The sequence below is a fragment of the Trachemys scripta genome, chromosome 4 (assembly GCF_013100865.1).
Source record: "Trachemys scripta elegans isolate TJP31775 chromosome 4, CAS_Tse_1.0, whole genome shotgun sequence".
Classification (NCBI taxonomy): Eukaryota; Metazoa; Chordata; order Testudines; family Emydidae; genus Trachemys; species Trachemys scripta.
The window spans coordinates 16,178,386-16,200,231 of NC_048301.1; the positions used below are offsets into that span (position 1 = coordinate 16,178,386).

A 21,846-nucleotide genomic window follows, 5' to 3' on the forward strand; every position below is an offset into this window, starting at 1 on the left:
CCCACTCATCCCTACAAGAGGAGTAAATTCAACAATTTAGTGCCCCCCCCCCCAGACCATTGTCTTGAAATACCTTCACAACCTCAAAGCAATTGCTATGAACTTCCCCATTATACCTCACTCTTAAAGAAAAGGGGGAAGTGTACAGCGAGGGAACTCCATCCAGCTGGCAAAAAAAAAAAAAAGCCCTTGCTGCAGTGCTAATAATCTTCATTCCTGGCTGCACTGTAGGACACATGAACAAGAAACAAACCTGGGGTCTAACACCATGTACCTTTTGGAGGTGGGGGGAGGGGGGCAGCTTTTAAAGCCAGTTTTACAAAAATGCACAAAATACTAAACTTTGTATCTTTCCTACCCCCACCCACATTTGCCTGCTTTGGCATACTTGTAACTCTCCTGCTACTCATGATATCCACAGCTACACTCCCCATCCCCCTTCAGACCGGTTTGTAAAAACAACTTCTTGTATATTTGCATCTTTGGAAAGAGCAGAGTCCTTTAAAGTCTCCCTGCAGTGAATGTAAATAGATTATGCCCCAGGCCTGTACACCAAATGTGCACTAAAGCCCCCACTCTAGCTTGTTCTCAGGAACTGCTAGCAGGGAGTGGCGCCAGCATAGTGAAAGCACAGAATGATGAGAGATTCCAAGTATAAAGAAGTAGAGTCGAACCTGTCCTGCTTCTCACCAACCAGAAGTGCTCCCTGGCGCAGGCGTCTCCTATTAGCGCCCCCAAATTCTTAGTCCCCAAGATGTAGCACATTAGTGCATTAAGCAGTGCCCTAAGCATTAGTGTCTTTTTGAGAATAATCAATTGGCTTTTCTGACTTTTGCATATATGTTGCATTTTTGTATTTCTTTACATTTAATGTTTTTGCTGATCCAGGCTTGAGAGTAGTCCACATGATTCAAACCAATTTTTCAGCAATACTGTATCAGTGGGTAAGAAAGAAGGGAAGGGTGATTTTATCACCTCTTTCCCCATCCTTCTCTTCCCCACATTATGCTATACTTATTTCATTTTGAAATGGATTACTTTTATCTTGTCTAGAGCTTCTGTATTTTTAGTTCTTTACACCTTTATCAAATCCAGCCATTCTTTCCCAGTTTGTCATAAATGCCCATGTAAAGCTTTCTGCTAAGTACTGATTTTAAATTGCTGACAGACAATATTCAATACATATGCTATTACGCAACTTTTCTAAGAGAAAATTTGAAGGAAATTAAAGGTCAAAGGAAAATTTCATAGCCTACAATTTACCTTCATTACGTACAATTTATCCAATTGCCAAGGTGATGTGATATAGAATATACAAGGAGCTTTTACCATATCTCAAAATGTCCCAAAAAATAAGTTGGAAAAGAACCTTACCAAGCTATCTTTCAGACATCTTCAAAATTATTTTTACTCTCAGTTGATTACAATAACCCTTTCGTAGATTGATACTGAAGTCTGGCCTCTGATTTTTCACCGTAGAGTTACTTCCTAGGGTTGGGCTGGGCTGTTGAAAGAAGAATTTTTTAAGATAAAGAATTATAAGTTTTGCAAATAGTTGCGGTACATGAGGAAAAGCAAAACAAATGAGAATCTACCAACTTCAGGAATAACTATTTTACTCCTTAGGAAATTAGCTATTTCTCATGTAGATCACACGTTACAGGTGGCTTATTTCTAATAATTTGCTATAGTTCACTGGGTCTACTTTTACTAGTGATTGGAGAGAGTTTTTAGCTGCTGGGAGGTAGGCTGCATCAGGATCAGTTTAACCCAAAAGTTCCAGCTCACCCTTCATCCTTGCTGCCAAAAACAATATTTAAAGAAAATTTGATCCATGAAATGTGGCATGTCAAGACCAACAATATAAGGGAAAAATCAAGTCTGTGATTTAAAATGATAGTCACCTCCAGCAAATTATTTAAAAGCTACTACTACCAAAAAAAAAATACATTACACTTTGTATGATACTTGTTTATTCCACCACAAAAACCTACAATCCAAAGAAACACACATTACTTGAAAAATACCACAAGTCTACAGAAGTAAAAAGCAGTTGAGATAAGGTAATTTTTTCCACTTGATTTGGCATTCACAAAATATTTGAAAAGGCACCGAATTCTAAAAACATTTTAGTTTAAATTAACTTTTTCAGTGAAGGTACACACGTGAAGCAGGATTTAGAATACAAAACTATGGGAACAGTACACATTCACAATCACTGTACAATATTAACAATTCATGGAGATGCTAATTGCTTTTCATGAAAGCAAACCACAAAAAAATATGAAAATCAATCCATTATTTAGCCAGTACCACTAAAAATTAGCATCTTGCTAAAGTGGCAGTCTTTAAAAGCCTTGAGAAAAAACCAAGAACTGATCCTGACCACAGCATACTAGGCATTTAGGTAATTCTTGGTAACAAAGATTGCAAAAGGTTTTTTTAAGGTGCGTAGATAGAAGTAAAGGCATAGAGATGAACTACAGCATCCCTTTTGAATCACTACCATTTATTATTAGCAAAACTTGATAAAAATGAATGCATTTTTACATTGCCCACAGATTCACCTTTATTTACATGGCTAAAAATGTTAAATGAGTAAAAACATTTTGTCATTTCTTTCTTTCTTTTTTTTTAAGATTTGTCAGTATATCTAAGCATTAAAGATAAGTTTCTAATATTAGCTATTTTTGTTACTCAAAGAATATACATACATTAAAATTATCTAAAACATAATGGTAATTCATTAATATACAACCGCTATAATTTATTATCAGTTATCTCACATGAATTGTGGTCTTAGATAGATAGTATATGTAATGTTCAGTATACATTTCAACAATCCATCTACTTCTCTTGTATATGCTTATATAATTTTCTTCAGTATCATTTTAGGCATCGAGTCAGCCTCAAGCCCATGCTTAATTGCCTTGCTGAATCAACACCTTAGTGGGATATAAATAGAAGCACTAGTGTAACATGCCTGTTTCTCAAAGAAGTAAGAAAAAGTAGATGTGTCCTCATTATTCTCAACCTCCCACCTATGCAGCAATCCAAGCAGCCACTCCGTTTACAATAAGGACACAATCCTCAGCTATGCCGAGTGTAAAGGAGGATATCTCCTTCCAACCTCTCCCCGTGCAAGGTAAAGCAGCCACAAGGTGTACACCAGCTACAACAGGCTCCTACAGACCATTCTGCCAACAAAGGAATGGCAGAGCGCCCCATGCTCCAGCCCCACCCCTTCCTCAAACTATAATGCCTTCTCTCTTCCCATCAGCTGGCCTCAACACTCCCCCTGTGAGAGACCATCAGGAAAGGCTGGGATAAAGCCAACTATACCCCTTTAAGATATCTAAAATTGGCCACTCAAAAGTGGAGGCACCCAAAAATCACTAGTCACTTGAAAATCTTGGCCATCAAAGTATGAAAAAAAATTACAAACATTCATCATTCATATGTAGGCTCCTCAAACAAAATATATATATTTTGACAGTACCATTGTGCATTAAAATCCCATGCTGTAATTACAACCATATTTTTAGTACACCTGTGCCAAAGTGTATTCTAGTGTGGAACAGCTACTTCAATACATGTCTACATGGTATCATTCAGACAACCTCAGAGATTCAGAAGCATGCATTTTGTGCCATGCCTTTCAAAAATTCATAATTCAAGATTCAAAAATGTTATAATGGATAGAGCCAAACTTTTTGGATACTGCAGTGCACAATTAGATGATAAGGGTTCATTTGCAGAAATAGGCCCTGGAAATAAAGGGCCTGAGTTGGAAGGATATTGGTCTTCAAATTCAAATGATGTGAGTGGAAGCTGAGGGAGCTCAGCATCTGGCAGGATCAGCCCTAGATGTGCAACTCCTTTTCTGTCAGTTTCATATTCTAAGCTGAATCACCTGTAAGCTGCTCTAAATAGTGTGTGTATATCTCTCTATATAAATCTATCTTCCAGGAATGGCCATAGCCTCAGAAGTTACAGATCATTGGCAGCGGCTTTAGTGGAGTGAGGAGGCCAGGAATAAAGGAAAACATTGAGAGATCATGAAGGACTTCAGCTACTACAATAAGTTCTCCTTAATATAACCACAATAAAGATATTAAAATAGCAAACAATTCTAGCAGAGAAATATAACATCTATCAATATTTAATATGCCATCTCTGGGGAAAAGTTTTCAATTAACAAAAGGTAATGTTTTCCACAGGTTTCTACCTTTCAACCTTTAAGATAACCATAGGGCTGATACAAATCATGGGAACAAGTACCTGTACAGAGAAAATGATTTGTCAACAAATCATTCAAGTCCACACATCTTAACCTCTTACTGCTGCAATGTGGGACCAAGACTCCTAAAACATGGGGCACTGTGGAACCCCTATCCCTGAAATGTGAGACACCATTTTACCTCCATTTCCCCCCTCTGTTCCCTTCCTCATTTTCCATATACTGTTTTCCCCTCGCCTGGCTCTCTCCATGATACTTCCCACTTTTGGCTCCCTTTTCTTCTCACAGTATCAGAACATTTCATGTTGCTTGTATTCTGTGAAGAATTGGTTACTAACCTTTTGTAACTATTGCTCTTTGAGATGTGTTGTTCATGTCCATTCCATGCTAGGTGTGTGCGTGCTGCATGCACTGTTGCCAGAGATTTTTCCCTCAGTAGTATAAGTTGGGTCAGATCTACCGCACTCTGGAGCCATGTGCACATGAGCTGGTATAAGGGGTGCTGCCAGCCCTGCACCCTCTCAGTTCCTTCTTGCTGGTAACTCCAATAGAGAGTAGAAGGGTGGGTCATGGAATGGACATAAGCAACACATCTCAAAGAACAGTAGTTACAAAAGGTTAGTAACCGTTTTTTCTTCTTCGAGTGCTTGCTCATATCCATTCCATGCTAGGTAATTCACAAGCAGTACCCCAGTAGGTGGGCTCAGAGTTCATGGATGTGCTGACTGCCACACTGCTCTCCTGAAACTGGCATTGGGCCTGTTGGATGATGGCATAGTGGGACGCAAAGGTATGAACCAACGACCAGGTTGCAGCTCTGCAGATGTCCTGGATTGGTACCAGTGCAAGTAATGCTGCTGATGAAGCCTGTGCTCTTGTGGAATAAGCAGTAATGATGGCTGGAGGTGGGATATTTGCCTATTCATAGCAAGCCCAAATAGAAGTGGTTATCCAGAATGAGATTCTTTGGGTTGACACAGGTAGCCCTCTCATCCTTTCCGCTATTGCCACAAACAGTTGCGTGGATTTGCGGAAGGGCTTAGTCCTATCAATATAAAAGGTGAGGGCCTGCCTAACATCCAATGTATGAAGCCGTCGTTCTTGTGAGATTTTGGGAAGAAGACAGGTAGAAAAATGACCTGGTTGTTGTGGAATTGATATATCACCTTTGGCAGGAAGGCCAGATGAGGGCGCAGTCGGACCTTGTCCTTGACATAAGGGCCTTGATCTCAGAGAACCTTCTGGCCAAGGTGATCGCCACCATGCAGGCAATCTTTCAGGAGATAAGTAGTAGGGAGCATGATGCTAATGGTTCGATATGGGAACCCGTAAGCCTGCTGCATGGCTGAACCCTGAATAACAGGCCTGCTCAGAACAGGATCGATGAGTCTTGCTAGGCAGTAGAAAGCCTTCCACTGTTTGGTCAAGTGGAAACATTTCACTTGTTGGGCCTCTGAATGGGATCCCTCTCCATATCNGATCCCATTCAGAGGCCCAACAAGTGAAATGTTTCCACTTGACCAAACAGTGGAAGGCTTTCTACTGCCTAGCAAGACTCATCGATCCTGTTCTGAGCAGGCCTGTTCTTCAGGGTTCAGCCATGCAGCATTCATGCAGTTAGGTGCAGGGAGGCGAGGTTCGGGTGAAGCAACCAGCCATTGTCTTCTGAAATCAGATCCAGGTGGAGTGAGAGGTAAGACACCTCAAGATGAATGGAGTGTCTCACACAGAAGTCCCATAGATCGACTGCCTTCTGACACAGGGCAGAGGATCGGGCCCCTCCTTGCTTGTTGATATAGAACATGGCTGCTGTATTGTCTGCCAGGACTTGAACCACCTTGCCTGAGACCTGGGGAAGGAACATTTCACAAGCCAGGCGCACTGCTCTGAGTTCCCTGACATTTATGTGCAAGAAGAGCTCTTCCCGGGACCAGAGGTCCTGAGCCCTGAGGTTGTTGAGATGGGCTCTACACCCTAGGTTTGACGCATCTGAGACTAAAGACACAGACGGTAGTGGGGCAACGAAGGGCACCTCCATCGTTACCCACCCACCTTGGTTCCTTCCACCAGCCGAGGGAGGCGAGAAGCAGGGGAGAGACTGTAAGTACTGAGTCCAAGTGGTGTCTGCTCAGGGACTATACTGACGCTAGCCCCATCTGGGAGGTGCCTGAGGCGCAGCCTTGCATATTGAACCATGTAAGTACAAGCCGCCATGTGACCCAGTAGCTTCAGCATACTCAAGCTGTCGTGATTGGGTGGACTATGACCTTAGATACCAGGTTTGTCATGGTCTGGAAGTGGGCTGCCAGCAGGAGAGCCCTGGCTTAGGTCGAGTCGAGCATGGTACCAATAAATTCTATTCTCTGAACCGGAACAAAAGTTGATTTCTGCTCATTTATCAGCAGGCCCAGCACCCTGAACGTGATTCGGACCGTGCTGATGCTGTCTTGCACAAGAGCCTGTGACTGACCTTTGATCAGCCAATCATCGAGGAACAGGTAGATCTGAATGCCTCAACATCTGAGGAAGGCTGCTACAATCCCATACACACCGTAAAAACTTTTGGGGCTGCCGATAGGCAGAAGGGCGGTGAATTGGTAGTGGCAATGACCCACTACAACCTGAGAAATCTTGTGGTCACGGAAGATAGAAATGTGAAAGCATGTGTCCTTTAAGTCAAGGGTGGCATACCAGTCTCCAGAATCCAGGGAGGGAATGATGGAGGCCAGGGAGACCATGCGGAAGCTCAGTTTCTTGAGATTTCTGTTGAGGTGACACAGGTCCAAGATGGGCTGGAGCCCCGCTTTTGCCTTTGGGATTAGGAAATATCAGGAGTAAAACCCCTTCCCTCTCAAGTCTTAAGGAACTTCCCTCCACAGCCCCCATACGTAAAAGGGATTGCATCTCCTGGATAAAGCGTTCCTCGTGAGAAGGGTCCCTGAAGAGGGACAGGAGTGGAGGGTGGGTGGAAGGGAGGGGTGGATAAAAACTGAAGGGTATATCTGATTGTCACTGTACTCAGGACCCATTGGTCCAATGTTATGGATGCCCAAGTTGGGCTGAAGAGCAACAGATGGTCCAAAAATGAAATGGGAGGGGGAGGGGCAGACCTGAAATGGTGACTGGTACAGCACCTTCATGCTCACCTTCAAAAGGCCTGCTTGAGACTGCCAGAGTAACTCTGAGGCTCTGACTGGGAGGCTGAGGTGGATGGGAATGGTTGGCACTGTTTATAACCTCTGACTTTTCTTTTGTGGGGTGCCTGTCTTGCAGCTCCCGAGAACCGAGGAAGCTGCTAGGGCCTGAAATGTTTTCTGGAGGCAGACGGAACATATAGTCCTAAGGGTCATAGGGTGGACCTTGAGTTCTTCAGTCCATGAAGTCTTGTGTCTGTCTGCTCCGAGAAATGGGAGGAGCCTTCAAATGGGAGGTCCTGGATTAACTGATGGACCTCATGGGGAAGATCAGAAGAGCCAGGAACAGTGCCTCATAGTGACCACGGAGGCCACTGTCCAGACCACCGAGTTGGCAGCATTCAGAACCACCTGGAGAGAGGTCCTGGCCACATTCTTACCCTCTTCTAAGAGGGCCGCAAAGCGTCAACTCTTGAGAGCAGGGAGCCTGAACTTATTCAGGGAGATTAAAACTGTATCTCACCAGCAAGGCTTGCTGATTGGCGATATGCAATTAGAGGCTACCCATGGAATAAACCTTTCTTCCAAAAAGGTCCAGTTTCTTAGCATCTTTTTGTTTCGGGGTAGCACTCAACTAGCCCTGCCTGTCCTTTTCATTAGCTGCAGATACCACTAGGGGAGGGTGCGAGCACAGGTAATCAAACCAGCTTGCTGGCACATAGTACTTTTTCTCTGCCCTCTATGAAGTGGGGGCCAGAGAAGAAGTTTGCCATAGGGCCTTGACTGGTCCCATCACCGCCTCACTGATGGGCAGGACCACTCTGGAGGGAGCTGCTTCAGCCAGGATATCAATAAGCCTGTGTGATGTCTGTTTGAGCTCCTCTATCTCCGAAGCCCAGGTTTGAAGCGACCTGCTTCAGAAGGTCCTAATGGGCCCTGAAATCATCCTAGGGAAGTAGGCTGCTGGGACCTGCAACAGCTTTATCTGGGGAGGACGAGAAGGTTTGCACCGGAGGAGGGAATCCTTCCTATGCCTTGACTATGTCCACTAGGGGCATCTCCTGGACTTCGATACCAGACCAGGTACTGGGGTCTGGATCCGGTGCCAAGATGGAGGGAGCGGTAGCCCGTCTCTTGGATACCACCGAGTAGGAGCGGTACTATGGGAAAACCCCAAGGATTCCAGTAGGGCCACAGGAGGGAACAGGGTGCGTCAAGCATCTTCCCGGCACCAGCTCCCCTGGTATCATGCAGGGGCAAACCCCACCTGATCCTGGCATCCCACTCCCTGGCAAGGTGCCAGTCCCTGAAATCCCAGTACCATATGGAATCCCTGGGGTTTTCCCCTAGTACCGGGGCCCCAAGCACGTTAAGCAACTCAAGTGCGGGTCACTCACAATAGGCACAAGGGTTGAAGCCGGGTTCTGAAAAGTTCTTTGAGGACAGGAACTGTATACACTAACTATATACACTACCACAACTTGCAAAAACTATATACACTAAACTATTATGAAGGAAGAGTCCAGAACCACTGGGAAGAAACCTTGTCAGAGCAAGAAAGGGTTATACCAGCAACTGTCACAGGTGGCAAGAAGAAACAGAGGGTGTGGGGTCGGTGGCATCCTTTTATACCAGTGCATATGCATACAGCTGCAGAGGGTGCTAGAGTAGGCCAAACAGATACCACTATGGGAAAAATTTCCAGCAACAGTGCTCATGTGCGCACACACCTAGCATGGAATGGACATGAGCAAGCACTTGAAGAAGAATACCACTATTCTTTGCTCCCTCTGTCTATAACCTGTAGGCAGCATACCAGTCGAAAGGAACAGAGTGGAGTTGGTGGTGTCAGACCAACATAATGCAGTCTGACACCACAGGGCTTAGTTGCACCATGGCAGGTTTCAGTCAAGAAAAATGGTGTAAAGTAGGATGTCTTACTAAATGCAGCATAAATGGAAAATATCTAGTGCATGTTACCGCAAACAAATCATATTTAAAGCACACATCTGAAATGCCGTGAGACTGCCTGCCTCATCTCTCAAATCAAGGAATTATTTCAGGCTACAGCTTACAAGAATGTTATCTGATTCCAGGGGTGTACCTAGGGAAAGGCACAGTGGACAGATATGTTAATCTTTTACCTATAGAGACCTGAATTCAATCCATGATGAGCTCACAAGTGGAAGTTAATTTGCTCACATCATTCTAGATCACAAAACCATCACATAATTCTTTACAAAGAGGCACAGTTGACAGCTTCTGCTTGAAAGGCCCAGAACCGAGGAGCAAGGGATGAAGTAGGAGAGGATTGAGATGCACTGATAGTGTTGTGTGGGAAACCTGCAAAGCATCTGCATGCCCTATTGCTTGCTCATTAGTACTGCTCAGTACAGTTTCACTCAAAACAGGCACCAGTGAATTCAAAACGACATCTGTATTTTCTCTGTCCATTAGTTACAGTAGCTATTACACTAGTGCTGCAGTTCTCAAACTTCATTGCACTGCGACCCCCTTCTGACAATAAAAATTACTTCATGACACCCGGAAGGGGGACTGAAGCCTGAGGCTCACTGCCGCAGGTGGGGGGGCCCCAAAGCCTGAGCGCCACCGCTCCGGGCAGGGGGGCCAAAGCTGAATCTCAAGGGCTTCAGTCCCAGGCAGGGGGCCTGCACCCTGAGCCCCACAACCCAGGGCCCCAGCCTCAAGCTTCAGCCCCGGGCCCCAGCCTCAGGCTTCAGCCCCGGGCCCCAGCAAGTCTCATGCCAGCCGTGGTGATCCCATTTAAAGCCGTGGGGTTCCGACCCACAGTTTGAGAACTGCTGCACTAATATAAGAAAATTAAAATACACCAATATCCTTGTGGTTTTTTTAAAGTTAGCAAGTATGAATTAAGACTGTCCTCAACATTTGTTATAGTAGGAGATCAAAACAAGTCTACAAATCAGAACCTGATTCATTGAAAACACTTGTGTTTACCCTTCCTGTAAAATACAATGTCCTTGGCTTCAAAATGTCAAGATCAAAAGCTTGAGTAATATTCACAATATGCCACTGATACCAACCAGGCAATGAACCAACAACATTTCCCTATTAAGGGCCTGATCCAAATCCCATAGAAATCACCAGAAAGCCTCCCCATTGACTTAGATCAGGGGTAGGCAACCTGCGGCACGCAAGCTGATTTTCAGTGGCACTCACACTGCCCGGGGGTCCTGGCCACCGGTCTGGGGGGCTCTGCATTTTAATTTAATTTTAGATGAAGCTTCTTAAACATTTTTAAAACCTTATTTACTTTACATACAATTGTTTAGTTATATATTAACAATAGTTTAGTTATATATTATAGACTTATAGAAAGAGACCTTCTAAAAACGTTAAGAAGTTAAAATGTATTACTGGCACGCATAACCTTAAATTAGAGTGAATAAATGAAGACTCGGCACACCACTTCTGAAAGGTTGCCGAACCCTGACTTAGATGGACATCAAATCAATCTCTAATTTAGTGTAGTCACATAACTAAAATGACCACAATATACAACTAAACACTATGGTATCTAGTCAAGTTCATTAATCTCCAGTGTTATTATCAAAGGCTAATGAGTTTAATTCCATCATAAAACAGAATATTACATAAGCAAATGACAGAAAAAGTATTTTATTATTTTCCAACTGAGGCTATGGGCCATATTATATGTCCTCTCAGACTCAGTGCACCTTGGACAGCTGCAGAAATCAACAAGACAGATATTTCATATGACTACATATTTAGTGACATGCCAATAATGAATTGCCACACATGAAGCAGTGCACTTTGTAAGTGATCCATCCCCTGTCATCCATTTCCAGCTTCTGGCAAACAGAGGCTAGGGACATCATCCCTGCCCATCCTGGCTAATAGTCACTGATGGACCTATCCTCCATGAATTTATTCTAGAGGCATTTTTCCCTCTCTCATTTAGGCTTCTTTTAGGAGGGTTGAAAAAGCATAACTTAGGGTACAGCTTCCCTAGCAAAGCAAGTTACATGCAACTTCCTCTTGAAAATAAGAGAGCAAAACTGAGTCATGTAAGTAAAAGCAGTTCTCAGCTGAGCCTCATCTCTGCTCATGCTACATGTTATGTACCCTGCATTACCAGAACCCCAAGAACCTGACAATACTGCTAGACACCTCTGTACTCAAGATGGAAGTGAAGGGAAGATTGGGAATTTGCCTAGGAAACCATTTAAAAAAAATAGTTCAATGGACTGTATCACATTATTTTTACTAATGCACATAATAAACATTAATTTCTTGATCCTTCATACCTACACATAAAGTTATCACACATTAAGTCATTATAAATATACAAAACAACAGCACATTAATCTCAGTGACAATAAATTTTAAAATGTGGTATTAAATGAAAATGACTAAGCAGTCAAGTCAACCTTTAAGCAGTTGAGAACCATGCACAAAGAAACAGTTCAAATACTAAGAGTAGGCTCACAAAACAAAGAAACTTGTTTTTATGTTTATGGAGCTGGTCTTTAAAGTGGTCCCAGAAACAATTCTGAGTGGCTCAAATGAAGCCTGAGAAAGTGTTTCTGTGATCCATCTGCATCCATTGCATAATCATACAAAGAATAAACTCATTTAAATTTTGCATGTGTCTTGGCATTTTAATCATGTTAACTGAAATGTAGGCATTTCCCCAGGGATCGTCATCATATACACATAATCAAATCTCTCCCATATGATGTAACAGCTGTACACTTCATATGTTGATATATTGACAGAAAACATAGTCCAGTGGTTAAAGCAAGAACTGGGAGTCAGGACACTATTCCCAGCTCTCCACTGACTTGCTGTTGGTTCTTAAGCCAGTCACTTAGCTTCTCTCTGCCTCAGTTTACCCATTTTTTAAAAAGGGGTAATAATAATTTCCAGTCTCACAGGGGTATTGTGTTCATAAGTCTCAGACAGAAAGCATTAGTGTAAGTGCAAAGTATTATGTCAGAAACATGGACAAGATGTGCTTTGCACAATACAGGTGGTGATATACAGCCTTATCCAAGATAAACATGTGCAAATCTGAAAGATTAGAATAGGGCCCCAAAAAGGTTGTCTAAGATTCATGAGACATATCAAGTTTTCGATAGCTCTAAACAATGTTGTTTTGCTTCACACTTTCCTACAAACCTGATCTTCCAGGTAATTATAAAGTTACTGTTCTGCCATATTCCGCGTATCATCTCTAGTATCAGTTTGTTCTGATGTGCCAAATTCAGAATCTGTGACTGCAGACTTTCTTTGACCTCGAAGTGTGTGTGCATTCAGCATTTCCAGCAGCAAGTCATAGACAGGGACCACATTTTTACACTTCATGCTCAGAAGGTGCTCCATACCTTTGTTACTGTAAATAAAAACAACAACAAGTCAACACTCAGAAGTAGTTTAAATACATTTAATCCGAGTGGGGTTTTAGGAATGGGAGGCAATGACAAGTTCAGAAGTCAACACCACCCCTCTTTTTTATTCATAGTTTCAAAATTGCTAAGGACTTAACCATCTTCATCCTCACAATCTCTTAACATAATAGCAAGATTATATCATTTTAACCCCAGTTAAGTTAACAGGCTGCTGTGTATTGTCTCTTTAAAAGAGCAGCCAACTTAATAAGGTTTTGTGAGGGTTACAGTGAGAGTGGCTGAGCGCTGCAGAGAAACGCTTTTGTGGAGAACTTGGGTCTGGAAGGGTTATTGAGGTCCCCCTACAAAGAGTAACTCAGTGGTGGAAGCCAAGATGAGATCTTCATGCTTGTCTGCTGGCTGTTGGTGCCTATTGCTGTGAGCCACAGCAGCATAGCATTTGAGGTATCCACAGTTGCAAGGCAAGTGTTGACTGAACCCCTTCCTGGCCTGGGTGAACCCCAAAGTATCACACCATGGCAGATGAAAGGCTGAAAACGTTACCTGATTGCTTATGCACCAGGTCCACAGGATGATATCTTCCTGGCACAGAGCAGATGTGGCGCCTCCCTGTTTATCTAAAACGTAGCTGTGGAATTGTTAGTCATTAATCAGATGCTCTTTGCCTGGATGTAAGGAACAAATGTGCACATGCTATTTGGATCACTCTGAGCTCCAATATGTTGATGTGTAATTGAGACTCTTCTTGCAACTACGTGCCCTGAGCTCCAGGTGTGTCCAGATGATCCTTTCCATCCCAAAGTGGAAGCATCCATCACTAGAACCTTGGTATGGAGCAATGGAGAAAAAGGAACACCCTTGCAGACTTGATCTGGGTTCTTCTACCATTTAAGGAAAATAGGGTGTTTGGGGGAATCTGAACCACCACGTCTAGATGATGTTTATTGGGTGGTAAGTACCATCCTAATAAACAACAAAAGCAAATTCCAGCAAATTGAGTCACAAATGTGCACAAAGCCATATGCCCTAGCAATTGTACATGTTTTTACTGGTGTCCGAGGGCTTGTCTGTAGTTGATTTATGAGGAGAAATATATTGTCAAATCTGCTTCATGGCAGATATGCCCTCACTGTGGTGGAGTCTATAACTGACTCAAAAAATGGAATTTAAAGAGGATTTGTCTTGGCTGATATCAAGCCCCAAAATAGAGAACTGCTGTAGAATGTGATGTATGCTGTTCGTGATTTGCTGAGGAAAACTTCCCTGAATCAGCCAGTTGTCAAGGTATAGGTATTCTAAAATGCCCTGCCTTCTTAGGTGTGCTGCTACTACAGCCAGACATTTTATAAATATTCTTGGGGCTTCTGACAAGCTGAAAGGCAACCATATGTACTGGCAGTGTGTTTGTCTTCCCACCTACGAACCACGGGTATTTCCTGTGCACTGGATGGATGGAAATATGCATCTTTCAGATACAGAATGGCAAACCAGCCTAGAGGATCCAATTGAAGCCAGGGTCACCAATATAAGTGTGAACAGGCAAACAAAGGTGTTCAGATCTCTCAAGTCCAGAATGAGATGTCAATTTTGGGAATTAGACAGCAACAGGAACAAAAACTCCTCCCATTAATTGAAGAGAAATAGAAGAGATACAAGGAATTGCACCTCTTCATGTAATAGTCTCTCTTGGGAGGAGTCTCTGAAAAGGGAAAGGGAAGGTGGTTGTGGGGTAGGAAGCTCCTGGAACTCAGGGCCGGATTAACTTTTTGTGGGCCCGGCACCAAACATATTTGTGGGCCCCCCTGGGGAATGATTGTAAAAGGGGCCGGGGGTAAAAGCACAGTGGGGCAGGAGCTAGGGTTGGTCTCTGGAGCAAGGGAGGGGTCGGGATAAACTGCAAGCACAGCAGGGCTGGGGAGGGGGTAAACAGTATCCGCCCCTGCCCACCTAAAGCGGGTACCTACCTGGTTCTAGCCCATTCTTTGTCTCTTTCTGCATTGAGCTGCCCCTCCTCCCACAGCATCAGGACAGGTTCTCCTCCAGTCCTCTGGGGTGGGTGTTGGGAGTGGGAGGAGCGGAGGCTAATGTGGTTACTCCTATAACCGGACATTTAGTTTCCAGTCAGCACTGCTAACCGGACACTCAGGTCCTGTTTTCTACTGGAGTTTCCAATATAAACTGGATACCTGGCAACAGGGCTGCCAGAAAAGCCTGAGTGGAGGAGAGGGCTAATCCTTAAGGGGGGGGAGGCAAGTGGTGGGTGGGCTAGGGAATGGAGAGGAGCTAGTGGGCAGGGCCATGTCTGCTGTACTGCCCAGATAGGTTGGAGACCGTGGGGATCAGCTGACAGTATCCCCAACCCAGGTGACGTGACAACCAGTGATGGATTTAGAGTTAATGGGGCCCTCCAGCCCTGTGCTTAGCTTCATTTCTGGGGCTCCTCCTTGGGACCCAGCCAAGAGAAAGAACATTCTCTCATCTCCCCCTGCCCACGTTTTTCATTCTTTTTTTCTTCATCCTCCTCCTATATGTAATAGCAAGTAAATGAAAATAAAGTGAGGTACCTTGATTGTTCTTGTAGTCTAACTTATTTTTCCACAGACCACTTGAAAATCACGGAGGGTCTCAACGGACCACTTAATGATCTTTCCAAATATTGGGAAAAAATGTTCGGGTGCGGGGTCTGGCCAGGAGCTAGGGTGAGGGAGGGGGCTCAGGGTTGGGGTAGGAGGTTGGGGTGTGGAGCGCTTACCTAGGGCAGCTCCTGTTTGGTTCTCAGGATGGGAGTGGGGATGTGGGGGGGAGTGGTGCAGGAGTCAGGGCAGGGTGTGTGTGAGTGGGGTGCAGGTTTCAGGGCAGAGGCTGGGGGGGCATGAGGTGGGATGCAGGAGTCAGGGCTGGGGAGGTGTGAGGGGAGTGCAGGGGTCAGGACAGGGGGCTCAGGGTATGTGAGGGGAGTGCAGGGGGCTCGGGGCGTGAGGGGGTGCAACAGTCAGGGTGGGCAGAGGGCTGTGGGTGTGGGCTGGAGTCATGGGGGTGCTCACGCAGGGGGCTGGAGGGGTATGCCCCAATTCCAGCCCCTTCCCCAAGGCCTCACCCCCGCCTCTCCTCCTCCTCCCTGGAGCGGCTTGCTGCGGCTTGCTCCTCCTCCTCCCCCCTCCTGCCGGCAAGCAGCTGATCCAGCTGATCGGCGGCGGCGGGGGGGGGGGGGCGGAAGGAACATAGCACACTGGGGAAAGAGGCGGGGGAGGAGCTTTGCTGCCGGCAGAGGTTGCCAAGGAGGCCCCAGCAGCCGGCAGCTTCAAGCTTCTCTGACCCCACAGGAGAGAGTGCGGGGCGGAGACGAGCAGGCCAGGGCCCCTTTCGACCGTGGGCCTGGCGCCAGTGGCGCCATTGTAAATCCGGTATTGCTGGAACTGCATGAAAAAACAGTTACTCACCTTTGTAACTGTTGTTCTTCGAGATATGTTGCTCATATCCATTCCAATTAAGTGTGCGCGTGCTGCATGCACGGCCGTTGGAAAGTTTTCCCCTAGCAGCATCCATTGGGTTGGTTGTGGAGCCCCCTGAAGTGGCGCCTTCATGGCACTCAATATATACCCCAGCCAACCCGGCGCCTCCTCAGTTCCTTCTTGCCGGCTACTCTGACAATGACATAGTGTGAGGTGAAGGTATGAACCAAGGACCAAGTCGCTTCCCTGCAGATTTCTTGGATCGGTACCTGGGCTGGGAATGTCGCCGACGAGGCCTAGTTCCTAGTGGAGTGAGCAGTGAGAGCTGGGGTCGGTACGCCGGCCAGCTCATAGCAAGCACGGATGCAGGATGTAATCCATGAGGAGATACTCTGAGAGGAGACCGGGAGACCCTTCATCCCATCCGCCACCGCAACGAAAAGCTGGGTCAATTTCCTGAATGCCTGAATGGCTTAGTGCGCTCGATGTAGAAGGCAAGGGCCCTGTGGACACTGAGGGAATGCAGGGGACCAGCGTGAGGTTTAGGGTAAAAAACAGTCAGGAAAATATCCTGGCTAGTATGAAAGGCCGACACTACCTTGGGAAGAAAGGCAAGGTGAGGTCTGAGCTGTACCTTATCCTGTGGAAGAACATGTAAGGCGGTTCCAAGGTAAGGGCCTTCAGCTCGGAGACGCACCTTGCCGATGTGATGGTGACAAGGAAAGCCATCTTCCATGAGAGATACAGGAGGAAGCACATGTTCAACATTTCGAATGGGGGCCCCATGAGCCTTGAAAAGACCACGTTAAGGTCCCACGAAGGGACGAGCTGCGGAATCTGAGTATAGAGGCGGTCCAAGCCCTTGAGAAAGTGAGCAACCATTGGGTTGGCAAAGACAGAGCAGCCAGACACGCCCAGGTGAAAAGCCGAGATGGCTGTAAGTGAACCTTCACGGAAGACACCGCCAGGCCTTGTTGTTTCAGGTGCACGAGGGGCACCGGTGCCGGGAGGGGGAGGGTGTGGTGCTGGTCGCAGCAACACAAAAACTGCTTCCACTTCACCAGATACGTGGCTCGAGTGGACGGCTTCCTGCTGCCCAGCAGTACTTGTCGTACAGAGTCTGAACACAGAAGCTCCACAGAGTTCAGCCATGCAGCATCCATGCCATGAAGAGGATGGAGAGACCCCAGATCGGGATGACAGAGGCAACCGTGATCCTGAGTGAGCAGGTCGGCAAGAAGAGGCAACGGGACTGGAACGTCCATGGACAGTGCCAACAGTGTGGTGTACCAATGCTGCCGGGGCCACGCCAGAGCCACCAGAATCACCCTCGCCCCATCTCTGTGGATCTTGAGTAGGCCCTTGTACACAAAGGGAAATGGAGGGAAGACATAAAGCAGGCGACCCGTCCAGGGAAGCAGGAATGCATCTGTGAGGGAGCCCGCACAGCGACCCTGGAAGGAGCAGAAAGCTGGGCACTTCCGGTTGCTGCGAGAGGCAAACCTGGGGAAACGCCCACTTTTGGAATATGGGGTGGATGACATCCAGCCGCAGAGACCACTCATGCGAGTGGAATAACCTGCTGAGGTGATCCGCCAGCGTGTTCTCGATCCTCTGAAGGAAGGACACCACCAGGTGAACGGAGAGGACTATACAGAACTCCCAGATTCGAATGGCTTCCTGGCAGAGGGGAGAGGAGCAGGGCCCCCCTTGCTTGTTGATGTAGAACATGGCCATGGTGTTGTCCATGAGAACCGCCACACAACAACCTTGCAGGTGCTCCTGGAAGGCCTGACAAGCAAGATGCACTGCCATCAGCTCCCGGACGTTGATATGCAGGGACAGCGCGGACGGGGACCACAGGCCCCGAGTCCGAAGGTTTCTGAGATGAGCGCCCCACCCCAGGGCTGACGCATCTGTGACCAGGGACAAGGAAGGCTGTGGGCTGTGAAAGAGGACCCCTTCACACACCACCCCGGGATCTAGCCACTAGCGGAGGGAAGCGAGGACCCGCTCTGGAACAGTGACCACCAAGTTCAGGCTGTTGTGGCCCGGGCGATAGACCAAAGCGAGCTAGGCTTGCAGCAGCCGGAGCCTGGCATGCCAGGTCACATATGTACATGAAGCCATGTGGCTGAGGAGACTCAGACAGAGTCTTGCCGTCGAGGTTGGGAAGCTCTGAAGGCCCCAAATGAGACCCGCGATAGTTTGGAAACGAGAGTCCGGCAGGAGGGTCCACGCCTGAATGGAGTCCAGAACCACCCCTATGAACTCTATTCTCTGGGTCGGTTCCAGGGTCGACTTTGCTATGTTGAGGAGGAGACCCAGCCGAAGAAACATATCCCTGACCAGGCGGAGGTGGGACTGCACCTGCTCTCTAGTGCGGCCCCAGATCAGCCAGTCGTCGAGGCAAGTGTATACTTGCACCCGCCATCGAAGGAAGAAGTCAGCCACGCCCGACATAAATTTGGTGAACACCCAGGGGGCCATGGAAAGGCCGAAGGGAAGGGCCATGAACTGGTAATGTTCGTGGTTGACCACAAAGCGGAGGAAGCATCTGTATGCCGGATGTATCGCTATGTGGAAGTACATGTCCTTGATGTTGAGGGCAGCATACCAGGATCCAGGGAAGATATAATGGTGCACAGGGAGACCATGCGGAACTTCAACTTGACCCTGAATTTGTTGAGCCCACGCAGGTCCAGAATGGGCCGAAGGCACCCTTTGGCTTTGGGGTTTAGGAAATATCAGGAGTAAAGCCCCCTGCCTCTTAGTTCCCTCGGAACCTCCTCGATGGCCCCCATGGTGAGGAGCACCCAAACCTCCTGAATAAGGAGTTGCTCGTGAGAAGGGTCCCTAAGGAGAGACGGGGAAGGAGGGCGGGCAGGAACAAAATGAAGGGGGTATCCCACTTCCACCATGCGAAGGACTCAGCGATCAGTGGTTATTTGCAACCAAGCATAGTGGAAATGGGATAAACGATTCAAAAAAAGGGAGGGTAGCATCCGGGGTTAAGTCTGGTATGCCGTCCTCGGGCGTCCCTTCAAAAGGCCTGCTTGGAGCCTGACAATGGCTTGGTGGGGCCCTGGCCTTGTCCAGACGGGAGGTTAGAGGATTTCTTCCTGCCATTACGCCCCTGCCATCAGTAAAAATCCTGCCTTGGCTGAGGAGGGTCGGAGCGCTGCTGCGGTTGCTGAGGCTTGAAGTGTTTCCGCTGGGTTGCCGGGGTGACTTCATTGTCGCCCTCGAGTCTTTAAGGCTGTGCAGCCTAGAGTCGGTCTGTTCCATGAACAGACCCTCCCCGTCAAAGGATAGGTCCTGCAGCATCTGCTGAACAGAGGCTTGCAGCCAGGAGGTGCGCCTCATGGCAATCCCGGAGGACAACGTGCGAGCGGCCGAGTCTGCAGCATCCAGCAAGGCCTGCAAAGAGGTTTGTGCCACTGTTTTGCCCTCATCAACCAAGTCCCCAAACTCCTCTCTGGACTCAGAAGGCACAAGCTCCTTGAACTTCAGCATGGAGTTCCAGGAGTTAAAATTGTAATGGCTCAGGAACACCTGCTGATTGGCGATCCGGAGCTGAAGCCCCAATGTAGAGTAAACTTTACGTCCAAACTAGTCGAGGTGCTTGGCGTCCTTCGACTTGGGTGCAGGGGCCGGCTGACCGTTTCACTCCTCGTTCACAGCCGCAACCACAAGAGAGCAGGGCTGCGGGTGAATGAATAAGCAGTTATACCCCTTCGAGGGGACAAAGTACTTGCATTCCACTCATTTGGCCATAGGGGGAATGGAGGCCGGGGTCTGCCAGATGGTTTGGCATTAGTCTGGATGGTCCTGATGAGAGGCAGGGCCACCCTTGATGGGCCTTCCAGGGCCAAAATGTCCACCACAGGATCCTCCGATTCCACCACCTCCTTGGCCTATAGGTTCAGATTGCGCACAACCCTGCGCAGGAGGGCCTGGTGGGCATGGATGTCAATCGGGGGTGGCCCGGAGATAGAGGTGTCTGCCAGTGCCTTGTCGGGAGAGGAGGAAGAGGCGGCCACGGGGGAAAGAGGGTCGCCTTGACCTCCCTGCGGTGCGGGGGCCCGATGTCCTGCATCACTAACTGCAGGATCCGGCTCAGGGACCGGAGTCGGAGCAGGACCTGAAGCGGGAAGAGCACATGCCACCTCTTCCATACCCCCCAGAGCAGGCCGACTGGCGGCGGCTTCTGGCACCCGTGGCTCGGAGGCAGCTAATCAGAAAGCTCCAGATGGTGTACCCTGGGCCTGATGGTATGCCCATGGAGCCCAAAACGGCCACTGGATGGGTCTCTGTGTGGGTCCCTGTCCGCGTGCCTGCCATGACCCTTCCCCCACATCAGGGTGGCCACGGTCTGACTGGCGACGGTCCAAAAACCTCAAACCCATTTCCAATCCTAAGGAGTGAGAGCCGGAGCGTGAGGGCCAGAGGAGTGCTGAGCAAATCTGCGTCGGTGAGCGCCAGAGGGAGACGTGGAGTGGTGCCGTGAAGCTGGAGAGCGGTGCCGAGACCTGGATCGGCATCTTGACCTGGATTGGGGCTGAGACGATGAACGGTGCCGGGTCCGGGATCTGATTCACGACGGCAACCAGCAGGAAGAGCGGTGCCATGACCTGGAACAGCGACGCGATCTGGAGCGGTGCCGCAAGTATGACCGCCGCCGCAAGTACGACCAGCGCTGCGATGGAGAGCGGTGCCCGGACTCTGAGCGGCGTTGGGAACAGTGCCGCGGCTCAACCTCTGGTGCCAAAGGGTGGATCAACACCAGCTTGGCGTGGAGCTGAGGAGACCCCGATGCCATCATGGCAATAAAGGTCCCTCAACACTGCAAAGGTGTCTGGGGTAGAAAGTAGCTCGACTTCCATCACGCTGCGGGTTGGGGAGTCCAGTGGTACCGGACTCAATGGATCCCCCCTCGGGGCCCGAGTCAACGGTGCCGGGGCTGCGGCCTTTGCTCCCGGGTGCTCCCCTCCAGGACGCACCTCTGTGGCTGGCTCCAGGGAAGCTGGTATCAGCATGGGATAGCCACCCTTTTCTGGCTTTCATAGAATCATAGAGTATCAGGGTTGGAAGGGACTTCAAGAGGTCATCTAGTCCAACCCCCTGCTCAGAGCAGGACCAATCCCCAACTAAATCATCCCAGCCAGGGCTTTGTCAAGCCTGACCTTAAAAACCTCTAAGGAAGGAGATTCCACCATCTCCCTAGGTAACCCATTCCAGTGCTTCACCACCCTCCTAGTGAAAAAGGTTTTCCTAATATCCAACTTAAACCTCCCCCGCTGCAACTTGAGACCATTACTCCTTGTTCTGTCATCTGGTACCACTGAGAACAGTCTAGATCCATCCTCTTTGGAACCCCCTTTCAGGTAGTTGAAAGCAGCTATCAAATCCCCCCTTATTCTTTTCTTCTGCAGACTAAACAATCCCAGTTCCCTCAGCCTCTCCTCATAAGTCATGTGCTCCAGCCCCCTAATCATTTTTGTTGCCCTCCACTGGACTCTTGCCAACTTTTCCACATCCTTCTTGTAGTGTGGGGCCCAAAATTGGACACAGTACTTCAGATGAGGCCTCACCAATGTCGAATA

General features: G+C 47.8%; 1 protein-coding gene across 1 annotated transcript in view; it reads right to left on the reverse strand.

Annotated features, from left to right (window-relative positions):
- Window positions 1-68: 68 nt before the first annotated feature.
- ESR2 (estrogen receptor 2) overlaps window positions 69-21,846 on the reverse strand; it is an 84,475-nt gene continuing 62,697 nt past the window's right edge. Inside the window, exons 8-9 of the mRNA XM_034767826.1 lie at window positions 12,559-12,772; window positions 69-1,504 (exon numbers count right to left, since the gene is read on the reverse strand). Coding sequence (XP_034623717.1) covers window positions 12,583-12,772 — 190 coding nt within the window. The 3' untranslated portion in view covers window positions 69-1,504; window positions 12,559-12,582. The remainder of the gene's footprint in view (window positions 1,505-12,558; window positions 12,773-21,846) is intronic.